Raw genomic sequence first — 13507 nt, forward strand, 5'->3', positions numbered from 1 at the left:
CCCAGACACCACCACCAAGAAAACAGGAGAGTGAGAAACTTGTTTTCACAAGCGGCGAAATAAAGTCACCCACAGCAGCCCAAATCATTGAATTCATGGGATTCTGAAGGTCATGAGAAATGACAGAGGGAAAGGCTCCAAATCACTCTCCACTATGTAAAAAAAAAAAAAGACACTTGGGAGAGGAGCAGCTTGGAATGAAAACTGCCCGGACTATATGATGAGAAGGCATCTATGTATGAAGGATGTTCACTAACAAAAAGATTCAAGATTTTTGGCAGTCTTCATTTACTTTTTCCTATCCTGAAGACCATCCTTAACTTTAGGCCTCTTGCCTCAAAACTTCTTACTCACCTATTTGTCTACATAAGGCTTCACGTGATCTCGGTGGGCTAGCGAACAGGCACCACTTACAATTCAAAGGCTATTTACTATACCAGAGTAAGAGCTGATTAATCTCTGTCAACTCTAATGACATAGTGAGACCAACCACAGCTGCCGAATGCTGCTGGGTGCAGCTGAAGTGCTTGCCGAGTGATGTTGCATCCTGTTCTTTTGGCAGCACACCGCTGTTCTCGGCTCAACGTCAAAGAAAAAAAAGGATAAAAAAAGAAAGAGAAGCACAGAGCAACGCTGACACGTTTGCAAACACAAAAGACAAATGTTTAGAAGGCCCTCAATGGACAAATGCTCTACATGTACACAGGAAATCCTCTTTCGCAAAGACAGAAGTATGCACTGTACTCTGGTGTTTGACCTCATCAACCCAAGCTCGCATTCTTTCTTTTTCACTCTTGCACTTATAAATGTACCTACTATGTAACTCTTATATTTGCTCTGCAAGGTTCGCTACAAGGAAATACGATGGTTAACAATTCGGTGCATTTCACACCGACGCGTGCAAAATGTGAAGTAGACAGATGCACCAAAAAATCCCACTTTACAGAGACAAATTTACACACAAGGTGCCATCAAAACCTCCCCCCCCCCCTTATTTTTTTAGCAGTGGCACATGAATAATTTTGACGTGCTCGGGCTGCAAGACGTGCAATTCGATGCAGCAGTTCTTAAACCAATGAAAAACAGCATTCAAAAGGTGTTGAGCCAAACGCTTCGCAAGCGCTATCGTACATTCAATGGTATGTAACCAGGAACATTCCTACAGTCACCCAAAAGTACTCTAAGATTTTTTTTTTTTCGAGACCAAAATCCTGATGGCATAACGCACGCTATCGAGAGCATGCAAAACGCGTTTGATCGCAAGCGGACAAGGAGATTGAAGCAGTTGATGACACATCACCGGTCCCGCCCCTGCCCAAATCCGAACGTAAACAATTCGGACCGGAAACCGACAAGCGTCATGCGAAAAGCTGGTTTTGTGTTTGTTTTTTTCGTCCCACAGACGCCAGTTCGGCGTGAAACCGCCGAGAGAGGCGAAGCCGTCACATTCTCAGACAGCGCAGGATGAGGAAGTCCGGAAAGTCAAGCCGCGACACAGCGATGATTGACCGGCACTGTTCCCGCAGCGGAGAACCCCGAGCGCATCGCCGGCATGCGTCAAAAGGCGCGGCCCGCCAAGTGTACGGGCTTGTCGTAACCTCGTCCTATCGCATTCTACGCAAGCTCGGTGCAAGATTTCGAAACATCATCGAGGCTCTCCGTGTCGTTCGTCACAAGGAATCCCGCGCGCGTGCCAAAAGAAAAAAAAAAAGAAGTCTACACACAAAAAAACAGCGCAAGCGGAAAAAGGAATGACCTCACCCACTTCGACAGAAGCTATGTTTCGTTCTACAGGGCCCCGTTCGTAGCAGCACAGATCTCGATTCAGCGCTCGCTTATAACATCAACGCAGACATTATGCAAGCGATCGAGGCGTAATGTGCATATTAAGTTTGGCACGCAACAGGAACGCCTCGGACAATGCGTTTAAACACCGAGCGCGAGAGACAGCTAGGGGGTGATCACCGCGGTCTGCGCGCTGCCAGCGACTGGACTGGGTTCTCTCCTGCAATTACAATGTAGATCTTTGCGTTGTGCTGGAAGTAAAGCATGAGTACATTTAAAGAAATCGATGCACAACCGACAAGAACAAGGCAAGAAAGAAGAGTTCACACGTGTTTCCGCACTTTAAACACGTAATGATTCCTCGTATTAAGCCTATGCATATACAGGAAGTTTGGAGATTACGTGCAGTCAGCAAGTTCACGCAAAGGCGCGCAGGACGCGGCGAACACAGGGTAAAAAAACAGAGAAATTCACGAGCGATTTTCTGTAGCGCTGGGCAAATGGGACGCGCAAAAACGCAAGGAAATTGAAGATCAAAACGATGGAAAGAAATCGCTCACCTTTACATCTAAATTCTACACGGGCACCCCGTGTCGGAACCACCCGTTGCCGACGACACTTTCTTCAGTAGATTAAAACCTACACGCAACAGATATGTTAAGAACTTGCGGTGAAACACTCTAAAAACAACATTTCGCCAACCACCCGAGCACTCCTGCACAACCTTCAGCACAAGATGGCGACCTAGATGACACTTCTTTTGATAACTATTTTCATATAAATAATTGCGGCAATGTTATCACATAATTTTTGTTATTAGATTTAGCGGATTATTGGTAATAACAGGCCTTTAAATTGAACTTTAGACTCTATTTTATAAATGCGGTCCTAACGGTGTCAAACGTCAATATGGCGGCGATGTTGTCAATCTGCGAGTACGCCAGCAGCGACGACGACGATGCGACGGAAAAAGAAGAACCTAAGGAGGATTATTCAAAGCTACCGAATACGACGCAATCTGTTGTCGCGATTCGGAAGAAGTACCAATTAAATGCAGCTCCAGATGTCGCCATCAAGGTGAGCAAGCGACAAATCTGAGCACGTTCAGCTGTCGATGCATTTTTCCGAACATACTACTATTCATTTGTGATCGCATTAGTAAAGCGTCGTTTTCTTACTCCTGTAGGAGTCGGTTTGCGGTGTCAAACCAATTGACCCTACCAGCAAAGAACTGCTGTTCAACCCGAAATATGAAAACCTGTTTGCTCCTGTCGTGAGTATCAATCGCTCTTTTTACGTTGTCGTGTGACTAACATGAAAGCTTTTGTCATCAGAAGTCATATTTGCCCGCTTCGACTGTCATTCTGAAATATCTGGAGTCACTGATCTAGTCACACGGTAGCCTGTGCCGCGTTCTCATCAACACGTCCTCTTCTCCGGCTCCATCGCAATGTTTCCATATCTCACGTGCACATCTTGCAGGTTGGGCCGGAAAACCCTTTCAAGAGTCAGCAGCAAAAAGCTGTTAAGAACACCTTGGCTGGATACGTCGAGCCTGCACATGTGAACGACTTCCACTTTGAGTCGCAAAGGCTAACGTTTAACAGCTATGGTGAGTGCTTTTTGGTTTAGCGAGGCACCGTGGCGGCAACTGTGGAATCGCCAATAGAAACTGATTAGTTACAAGCACGTGCTCTGCTGCCACTGTCTGGGACCGCGTCCATTTCTTTCAAATTTTATTTATCATACCCTCGGGGCCAGAGGCACTATAGTGGGGAGTGGTACAACATAAAATCTCGAACATAGAAAGTAAACAAAACACAGAGATTAATATGAACAAAACACAACGCTAGAATACAAGAGGCTTCTTTATATACAATGTTAGCTGCTGTATCACAAAAAAGAAGTTCCTGGTTATGTAATGTTAGCTAAAGTTTCACGAAAAAGGCTGTTATCAGTAGTATGTACGATATCAGCAGGAAGATGGTTCCAATCTATACATGTGCGAGGGAAGAAAGACTGGGGGAAATTCTTTGTGTGGCATAGATAAGTACCAAATTTATGACAAAGATCAACACGCTGTGATGCATAATTCGCTCTTGTAAAGAATTGCCTGCGCAGTGTAGGATGATGATAAATCATATGACAGAGTGCTACACATGCAATTCTATGTCGACCAGACAGCAAAGGAAGACTAAGATTATGCTTCATGGAAGAAATGCTCGCATTTCTATTTTAATTAGAAAATATAAATTGAACCGAGTTATTTTGGACAAGTTCTAAAGCCGTTTTCAGGTTATCTTGGCCAGGATCCCATACAGAGGTAGCGGATTCTAATCTAGGACATATTAGAGTTTTATAGAGTAGGTGTTTTAGGCTAGAAGTTGAGCTTGCGAAGTTACGGCGCAAGTAGCCTAACATACGGTTAGCATTGTTAATAACGTGTTTTGTGTGAATTGACAATGACAAGTTTGTAGTTAAATGAACACCTAAGTACTTGTAAGAGTTAACTGTTTCTAAAGGAACACTGTTTAAGTGGTAAGTGGCATGTTGGCAAAAAACACAGGATACATGTAGTACTTTACATTTATTAACATTCTGTTATTGCTCTAGATTTTACAGGTATACTCCTGTCTTATTATGCAGGCTATGCACTCGACCCCACGGCAGACGGATCCATGGACGAGGGCCACAAGATGGTCAGTTCCTCGGATGGTGCTTCTTCAAGCAGTTCCCTGACCGTGTTCGAAAAGACAAAACCTCGACCGGGCGACAAAAGGAAGAAAGCCAAGAACAATGACCCCTCTGACATTGATGGTTTTGCCGGGCCCTGGGCCCCATACAGGGATGAGAGACGAAATGTCAAGCCAAGTGAGGTACAGCCGAGCCTCTCCATGCATAGCTCACATTTAGGCTTTTGGAGTGAGACTCGCAAAGAAATGTTTCAAGCATAAATTTACTGTTGCGTGGAAAGAGAGTTTTAGCTCGTCCGTAAACTTTGCACTGTTTACGGATTACTTGGTTACCTGAGGTGTGGACGGCAGCAGCACAGCTGGTAGCGACACATTGTGACGCTCTGTCTAACTACAATGTGTTTGAAACATTCTCGTGTTGCGAAAAATCATAAAAGGGCTGCATGTTAACGATTATATCGGTGCAGACACTTTGCATGAGCAGTTAAGTACAGTGTGACAGGTCACTGGAAGTATTAGCTTTGTGTGCTCTCTGTGTCTAAAGTTGTCGCTGCCAGCCTTGTTGCTGCAGTACACCTCTCTGATAACCCAGTATTCCACAAAAGGTGATATACTTACAGACAAACTGAAGCTCTCTGATACCTGAACCTATCAACCCATTGCATTACTGTGGTAAATGATTGGATATTGGTGTAAAGAGCATTGAGGCATTACATTGTTTACAACGAAGAAAAAAACCGCATGAAGGCAGGACACAGAGTGAAGGAACTACAGCACAAGGCGTAGAACGCACAAGTGCAGTTGGTTTTTAGTGCACGACACAAACTGGGAGCCCTCTGCATAAAGGTAAACACTGACAGGCACAAAAATATAAAATGTGAGACGAAACGTGCAAATAAATGTGTAGAATGCAAGAGCGCATTTGTATATGTCATCCCGTTGTCATGTGGATGCAGTATATGTTTGGGGTACAAAAATCGGGCATTACCGGGTTTTACCAACAACTGAAGGACCCTAAGTTATAGGACGAATTCGGGTAAAGGTATGAAAAACACTGTTTCATTGTGTAAGTTCTTCCAATCTGTGTACTGCATTTTTTTGGTAAACCAACCAGCCCATGTAGGCACAATCCTGCATATACAAGTAAAGAAATGCTAGAAGCTGTAAACACCACATTGTGCTAAACCCAGAAATGTAAATTTCCTGCTGACAAATGATCTTGCACTAAGAGGTTCACAGCTTTGTTCAGAGCAGTCCTGTAGCTTGTAGAATTTTTGAAAGGGAGGTTTTTTTTTTTTTTTTTTGCACATGGGGAGTAAGGAAATAGCCATGAAGAAATTATAATGTCTTGACTGCTTTCTGGCATGGCACAAATGAGAAGGCTTGTGTCTTACAGTTATTGCGATGCTGTGCAATTTGCAGGAGGAGCAGGAAGAACTGGATGAAATTATGGCAAAAAGGAACAAAAAGGGTCGACGTACCGAGGATAAGCCGATGGAAGAGAAGACGGTGTTGCACAGTAAGCGGCCTCTCTATGTTATTTTCTTCCTCATCTAGGTCATGTTAAACATTATTATGCTTTGAAGTGCATTGTCTATCGAGCCGTTCCCATTTTGCATCACATAGTATACTTCCCAGGGGTTCCATGGTAAATCGGATTGTCTTCACTGTTTATGCATGTTACTTTATTCTTAGGACTGCGATCTAAACTCAGCATTGCAAATTTCACAGTGCACTCATTAATTTCAGTTTGTATGTCTGAGTTACGAACAAATTCAGTCTTTGTTCCATATTCTTGCTCACGGGTAACCAACGTAGACTAGGTTCAACACCCTGGTTCAGTTTGTGTGCTCCGTTCATGATTTGTTTTTTGACAGCAGATGAGTGAGCTGATGTGAAATATAGCATGATCTTCACATGCTCAACTCCATAGATACAATGCTAATGGGCTAAGCGTTAATTTCATGAGGAAGAAACACGCTTGAGTTAGCAGAAAATGGTCTTTCAGCTCCCATGCGGTAGCCTTGTTCACAGTCACTGCAAATGGCACTGATTAGGCGGTTGTGTCGTTCTCACATGATCAATTGCTTTAGTGGAAGGGTGACGGCTTGCTATTTGTGCTTTCCACCCGTTCTTAATGCAATTCACCTCGACCAGACAGCCTTCCACTCAATAGTATCTCTCTTCATCTTGTAGTGCCGAACATGGAACAAGGGACTTTGAGAAGGAACTAGTAAATGTACATGAATAAAATGTTGAACTGATCTTATCCATGCAAACACAGGTTGTAATGACAACCTGTGCATTATTGTTTGTGTAATTTGTTCACTAAAAGTCATTTGGTGGTTAAATGCTGTCCTTGCTGTTTCCTTCAACTCTGTTTCCAACGTTACACCCGATTAGGTTAAACGGCCCACAACCACCAACACCCAGAGACTTTGACGTCACTCTGCCAATGTCATGATTTCTGACACGTGTGCTTCATGCCGTTGCAGTCAAGGACCCGTACGACTACCAGGGCCGGTCGTTCCTGCACGTTCCACAGGATGTGGGCGTGAATCTCCGCTCGAGCGAGCCGCCCGACAAGTGCTTCCTGCCCAAGCGTCTCATCCACACCTGGTCGGGCCACTCAAAGGGCCTGTCGGCAATCCGCTGGTTCCCTCGGTCCGCCCACCTGCTGCTCTCTTGCAGCATGGACTGCAAAGTCAAGGTACGACCTTGCCCAAAGCACCGAGTAAGATAGGCAGAAGTGCTGACTTGCCTGATAAGGCAACCAACTTATGCCATGCCAATTCAAACTTTGTGGAGCAGCGCACAGGTAATGTTGAAACATTAACTGATCCTAGCAACAGCTGCATTCTGTGTTGCCTGTGCCCTCTCGTAACAACAGTACTGCAGGCTTTTAGCACAACAAAAGGCCTCTTGTACTTTTTCTAGCTGCAGAACAAGCCGGCACACTTCACTTTGATGACATGCAATTGCCACTACCCTTCGCGATGTCCCCATTGTTGGTCTGGCTGGCAGGCACCGTTCTTTCAATGTACAGGCTGTTTTTTTTTTCTTTTTACCCTGTTCGTACAGCTTTGTGCATACTGACGTTTACCTCAGGAGTGGGGACAAGTACTTTGCCACAATACAGCAGAGCTCTACAGTTATGTTTCTCATAGAATTTCAGGATTTGATAGAGTGGTTGGCAAAACATATTCTGTAACTGATAACATGCTGTTAAGTTAGAAGTGTCAGACTCCAGAAATGTTACAATAAGGGAAGCATGTTGGCAACATTCCACTGTGTAATTCACTGTTGAATGCTGAATCTGCTGGTTCTGCTCATGGTGCCAACCTACATATGTGGCAGTGTCGAACATAAACTGCAGCGAAGGGTTACAGGGTGGGCACAGTTGTTCCCGACTTCTGCTAGTCTGCATGCTTTTCACTTCAGGAATTTCTCGATGTCCATGCTTGTGTCTTCAATAAAAGATGACAAATATTCCTAAAGACAGTGGATTTGAGAAAGTATACCTCACAGTGGTCAGCGATTGCATGATAGTCAATGTTAACCCCATCAGGTAATTGATATTCATTGACTGACTGCAGATAATACATGGTGAGACACTGTTAACTAAGCCGAATCAATTTTACACCTGGGCAGCACAGGCAAGGATGCAATTGCATATAAAGTTGCTGCTAAACACACATATCATTATTATGACATTGAATGTCACAATGACAATAGCTGCAGCGAATTCAATAAGTTTGTTTGCCAATCGTAACTTAATTTTAAAAAGCTAGCTTGCAGAATAATTTATGCAGAATTATTTCAGATTACCTCAGAAATGTGCTTTTAGCATGCGGTCGCAGCTGCTAGCTTGGGAATGAGAAAGTATGCATTTGACAGACAAATGAGCTGAGAATTCACTGCCCCACAAGTGAGATTAAACTTTAAAGCAACATAGCAGTTCATTTCTGTTGTGCCCTTGTGGCATGGGTATTACTCGTCATCCTTGTCCATGATAACCTCATTCTAATAAATAGAACTCTTAACTGCCTTTTTAGACGTGCCTTGCTCACGGCTAGCACTTTTGAAATGCAGTTGTGGGAGGTGTACAACGAGCGGCGCTGCATCCGGACGTACAACGGCCACCGGCAGGCGGTTAGGGACATTGCCTTTGACAACAAGGGCGAGCGCTTCCTCTCGGCTGGCTACGACCGTTATGTCAAGCTCTGGGACACAGAGACGGGTGAGTGACATGCCCGTCCCGGTTTTAAATTCGAGGAAGTTCCACACTGGACATACACGACACTAGTTGCCCGTTTGAGCGACTGCAACTTGCTTTCCATTTGACTTTACGGAGTATCTGAAGCACAGACGCTGGATTGTTTTTCCTGATGCAACATTTTTTTATCCACAGCATGCTCACACAGCTGTGTATATTGCATGTTTTTACAACTGCAACGTTCATTTTTCTAGAATTGTCAAACTTTTCACATTGATTTGCTAAGAAATATTTTCTTTGAGCAAACTCATGCCTATGGTCTCACTGCCTTGCAACACTTTCTTGCATTTATACAGGCAACTGCATAGCAAGGTTCACCAATCGCAAAGTGGCTTACTGTGTCAAATTCAACCCTGACCACGACAAGCAGAACCTGTTTGTGGCTGGCACCTCAGACAAGAAGATAGTCTGTGTGAGTCTTGCTGTTTCAGCTTCTGATTGCTTTTAATTGTTCTATTTCTGTTGCTTGCTTGCAGTCGTTCACTTTTAGTATCTGAAAAAAATTTGTCGGGTATTGATGTGAGAAAAGGTAATATTCCTTCTATAGTTGCAAGTACCACAGTGCTAAGTCTTAGCTTTTGTTTATGGTCACGAGTTATGTGCGATTTATGATGAAAGCTCACTGTGTTCTCGTGATGTTGTTTACATGAAAAGACAGTGGACCATCTGTACTATAAGTTTTCTTTCAAATTTTGTTATGCTTATTAGTACTGCGTGTGATGTCATGACAAAAAATAAGTTTTCAGTTGCTTTTGTGTTAGGCTGTAGTGTCATTATGTACACATTGCATTTCTCAACATCTGTTTTAGAGAGCTTTAGATTGCTCTCTGTAATAGTATATAATTTCAGAGATCAGTTTAGATATCTGTATGCACTCTGGACATGAAAAAAACAATGTTTCATTTTGCCTGTATGAGCTAATTGAAAGGCATCAGTTAAAGCAGTATTACACAAATTTTTAATTATTTGGATGTCATTAATTTACAAGCTCTCATAAAAGTATTCATTACTACTGCTGTTTGGTTCACTTTCATAATATGCATACAACGAAAACTCGTTTACCTGTAATGACTTCTAACTAGGTTCATGTAACAGGGTGTTAAGAGAACAACATAAGTTGTAGGCATATCTGTCGTTCCTAATATCAAAGATTATGAATCGGTATCAGTGCTGCTATCAGTATTTGTGCCAATCACATGTTACAGTTGCACTTTCCATTTCCTCTTATCCATAAACAGTGGGACATCAGAACCAAAGAGATTGTCCAGGAATATGACAGGCATCTTGGCGCTGTCAACACCATCACATTCGTTGATGACAACCGCCGCTTCGTCTCCACATCTGATGACAAGAGCATGCGTGTCTGGGAGTGGGACATCCCCGTCGACATGAAATACATTGCGGACCCTTCCATGCACTCCATGCCTGCAGTCACACTATCGCCCAATGGTACGTTGTAGTGACTTCAAGGCAGTACTGTGTGTCTGTCACTATGCTCAGTGACAACCTAAAAATTCAGTACAAGCTCCAGCCACAAAATCGATTCTGTGGTTTCTGTGGTTCTGTGGATTCTGCCGATTCTGTGGTTGCGCAATTGAAAACAAGAGTACCCGAGAAATGGCAATGTTGAAAGAAGTTCACTTCTGCTGTAAAGTCCCGGAGATGGGCAAGTATAGTTGACAGGTGCATCTATACAAATTTCCTCTACAGCAGTGTATATTTGGCTCTGCATTGTTAAGTTGTTGCTGGCTATGACTTTGTGTTCATTGTGTTTGACATTTGCGGAGGCATACTAAGTACAGACCATATCTACAATAATTGAGTCAAAACTTTTTTTCTCATATGTCTAGGTGAAAGAGGGAGGAGAATCGGCTTTAGTGTCAAAATATGGCAGTTTATGATGGCCGTCACTGCATGCTCAAAATAATGGAATGACAAATCCACCTGGCTTGTGAAAAGAAGGAAGGTTTAAGTTAACTATATAACTACAACTTGTGGACATCAGGTTATGTTGAATCACTTACAGCTAAACCTCGATATAACAAAGTATTTAACTTTTCATAGTTCCTTGTCCATAGAACACTGTGTGTTTTGAACCTCAATAATAACGAAGTGTGTTTATACACAATTTCAATATAACAAAATCTCACTGCCACCGCGAAGGGATACCGAGGCAACGAATGGAAACTTCCGTAGATGCAGATGGTCAAATGGTTGAATTACATGCGGCTCCTTGCGAATGCTCCTCTGAAACCAACCACTGAAGCAGAGGAGCGTCATGTTCGGTATAAAGTCCAAGTGCGATAAGATCCTATGATGCCCTGTACACAGGTTGGTGTGCAACTGCTTCCCTGATGCGGTCGTGGCTGCGCACGACTGTTAGCGTGGCTTAGCGCACACGCAGCCCAAGCGCACCCTGTTTTAGAGGTAATCCGCCTCACGTGGAAAGAATGGGCGAGCTGAGATGGCATTGCGTCATGTGTCCTCTTTTCGTGCGTTTAGTGCTGGGAAGTTGCGTAATCTCGAGTTCCAGAGATGTGTGTGAAACGAGAAGCAGATGAAGCATTTGTCCCCAGCTGCCGCCACTCTTCATGAGAGCATCTTCCCACTGCGGGTGACACTATCATCTGCCGGGGCGAAGTGGACGCGAAAGCTTGGCTGGCTTTACTTCATACTGCCAGTGTGAAGATATCGTTGACACGGCATGAAACTGTATCTTTGGTTGCCATCTGAAATTCAACCAAATTATATTTTTTTTTCTCATTCAAATTTGCTGTTCCAATTGCCCGATAATTTGGAAGATCTTGTGGCCCATCTGTGTAAGGAAAATTTATCGGTGACTCTAGTTTTTTACATAAAATATCAAATTTCAATATAACGAAGCAAATTGCAGATTTTACCAACTTTATTATATCGTGGGTTAACTGTATATAAATTTTGCACGTTTGTGCATCTGGTATGTGACATTTGCTATGTATATTGGTTGCCAGCGCAAGTGCTTCACTGCAGCCACTGGTTGCAGGAATACGTCATCCACTCACTGCGCCAAATTACGGCATATTTTGCAGCATAAACTCAATGTTGCATCAAATTACATGACACATGATGCAACCATATATGTTTAATATGTGATGAACTATTGTTTGGTCGCAAATGCAAGCACTGAGAGAAGTCTCTTTGCCTTCGTAGCATTGCATATGATGTATGAAATGGAGTATAGGCTTACTCAATTTTGGACAATTTACGCAATTTTGGACAGTTTTAAATTATCATCCTCCACGAGCATGTGGAATAACATTTCTATGGCTTTTCACACAGGAAAATGGTTGGCATGCCAATCGATGGACAACAAGATCATGATCTTCTCAGCCCTCAATCGATTCAAGTTGAACCGGAAAAAGACATTTGAGGGACACATGGTATGTGTTCTCAAAAGTTATCGACACTCTGGGTCACACTTCTTGTTTGTCCCGCCTCCTGTGCCTCCCGTATGACTAGACGTTGACCTTTTATTGTATTTTTAGGTTGCCGGCTACGCTTGTGGTTTGGACTTCTCACCAGACATGAGGTAAGCATGTCACTCTCCTTTGCGAAGCAACACAAGAAGCAGAGCCGATGTTGAACCAACATTGGCCCATACTGTCTGGGTAGTGACAGTATTTGCTCTTGCATTAGCCTCTCTTTTGTTGCTGCCTATGTTTCTGAAGTGCAAAACATGTTAGGTTAAGGTTAGGTTTCTTACAGCTAGCCAGAAAAAAAAGTAACACTACAATGCATAGGAATGCTAGCAATTTCTGTCTAAAATCTTTCTCCAGTAGCAAGAGAACACTAAAGACTATAGCCAATGTTCCATTGCAGGTCCTCTGTACAGCGCGCATGTCTGAATTATTTGTGAAATTTAAAAGATAGAAATTTTAGGTTCATTACGAGTACCACTTGTTAACAGCATTTAGATCTGAAATACCATAATTCAAAATGGTGTCCACATATTCCCTTTACCAAATTTAAGAGCTAATCCCACCTCTTGCATTACGAGGCATAACACATCATCGTCTTATTCCACGGTAACATATCGGCAACTCTTTCAGTATTGTCTACCTTGCCTACAAACAAATGGAGAACAGCTTGCGCGCCTTATCAAAGAAAGTTACATTGGAAACCATGCCCTAATTGTCTTTTCTGATATTTCTTTGTGCTTTCTGATCAGAAATATTTTATGTATATTTGCTCTTAAGAATTCTCTTACACCATCTGCTTCATTGCTGTCTTTGTGACCTGGTTGTAATAGGGTTAGTCAAGCTGCCCAAGTGCAGCTTTCTTCATGATCGTCACCACGAGGGTGCATTCATATTATGTAATGATATGATGTATTAAATCAAAAACCATATAGCACCTTTGGTCATGTTTTTTTCTCCTTGCTTTGAAATTCTGTTGTTCTCTTGCAGCTACTTGATATCCGGTGATGCTGATGGGAAGCTGTACGTTTGGGACTGGAAGACGACAAAGTTGTATACGAAGTTCAAGGCTCATGATGCAGTATGTATCAGCACCCTCTGGCATCCACACGAAACATCAAAGGTGGCCACCGCTGGCTGGGACGGCACCATCAAGTTCTGGGACTGAGCCCAACACAAAGCACTGCTGTAAATAAAATCACTGTATCATAAATAAAAACTGTATGTAAAGTCGTAAAAACATCTAATGTTTTCGTAAACTAATGCTATAGAGAAACGACATTGCACAAAAATAAAAA

The 13507-nt window shown here is 42.9% G+C and overlaps 2 protein-coding genes across 4 annotated transcripts in view; one reads left to right on the forward strand and one right to left on the reverse strand.

Annotated features, from left to right (window-relative positions):
* The window catches only part of SCAR (wiskott-Aldrich syndrome protein family member 3 SCAR), a 29113-nt gene extending 26591 nt beyond the window's left edge, over positions 1 to 2522 (reverse strand). For 2 of the 3 annotated variants that reach the window (XM_075695943.1, XM_075695942.1), the window contains exon 1: positions 2346 to 2522. The gene's annotated coding sequence lies outside the window, so the exon portion shown is untranslated. The remainder of the gene's footprint in view (positions 1 to 2345) is intronic. The other variant, XM_075695940.1, reaches the window with a different exon arrangement.
* A 64-nt stretch (positions 2523 to 2586) lies between these two features.
* On the forward strand, positions 2587 to 13461 carry LOC142585291 (pre-mRNA-processing factor 17). Its single transcript, XM_075695939.1, has 12 exons — positions 2587 to 2862; positions 2972 to 3058; positions 3268 to 3397; positions 4432 to 4661; positions 5901 to 5997; positions 6974 to 7188; positions 8571 to 8718; positions 9051 to 9166; positions 9993 to 10203; positions 12073 to 12173; positions 12279 to 12322; positions 13200 to 13461. The coding sequence occupies exons 1-12, from the start codon at positions 2695 to 2697 to the stop codon at positions 13375 to 13377; spliced, it is 1725 nt and encodes a 574-aa protein (XP_075552054.1). The 5' UTR covers positions 2587 to 2694; the 3' UTR covers positions 13378 to 13461.
* The last annotated feature ends 46 nt before the right edge of the window (positions 13462 to 13507 follow it).

Source organism: Dermacentor variabilis, chromosome 6 (assembly GCF_050947875.1).
Source record: "Dermacentor variabilis isolate Ectoservices chromosome 6, ASM5094787v1, whole genome shotgun sequence".
Classification (NCBI taxonomy): Eukaryota; Metazoa; Arthropoda; class Arachnida; order Ixodida; family Ixodidae; genus Dermacentor; species Dermacentor variabilis.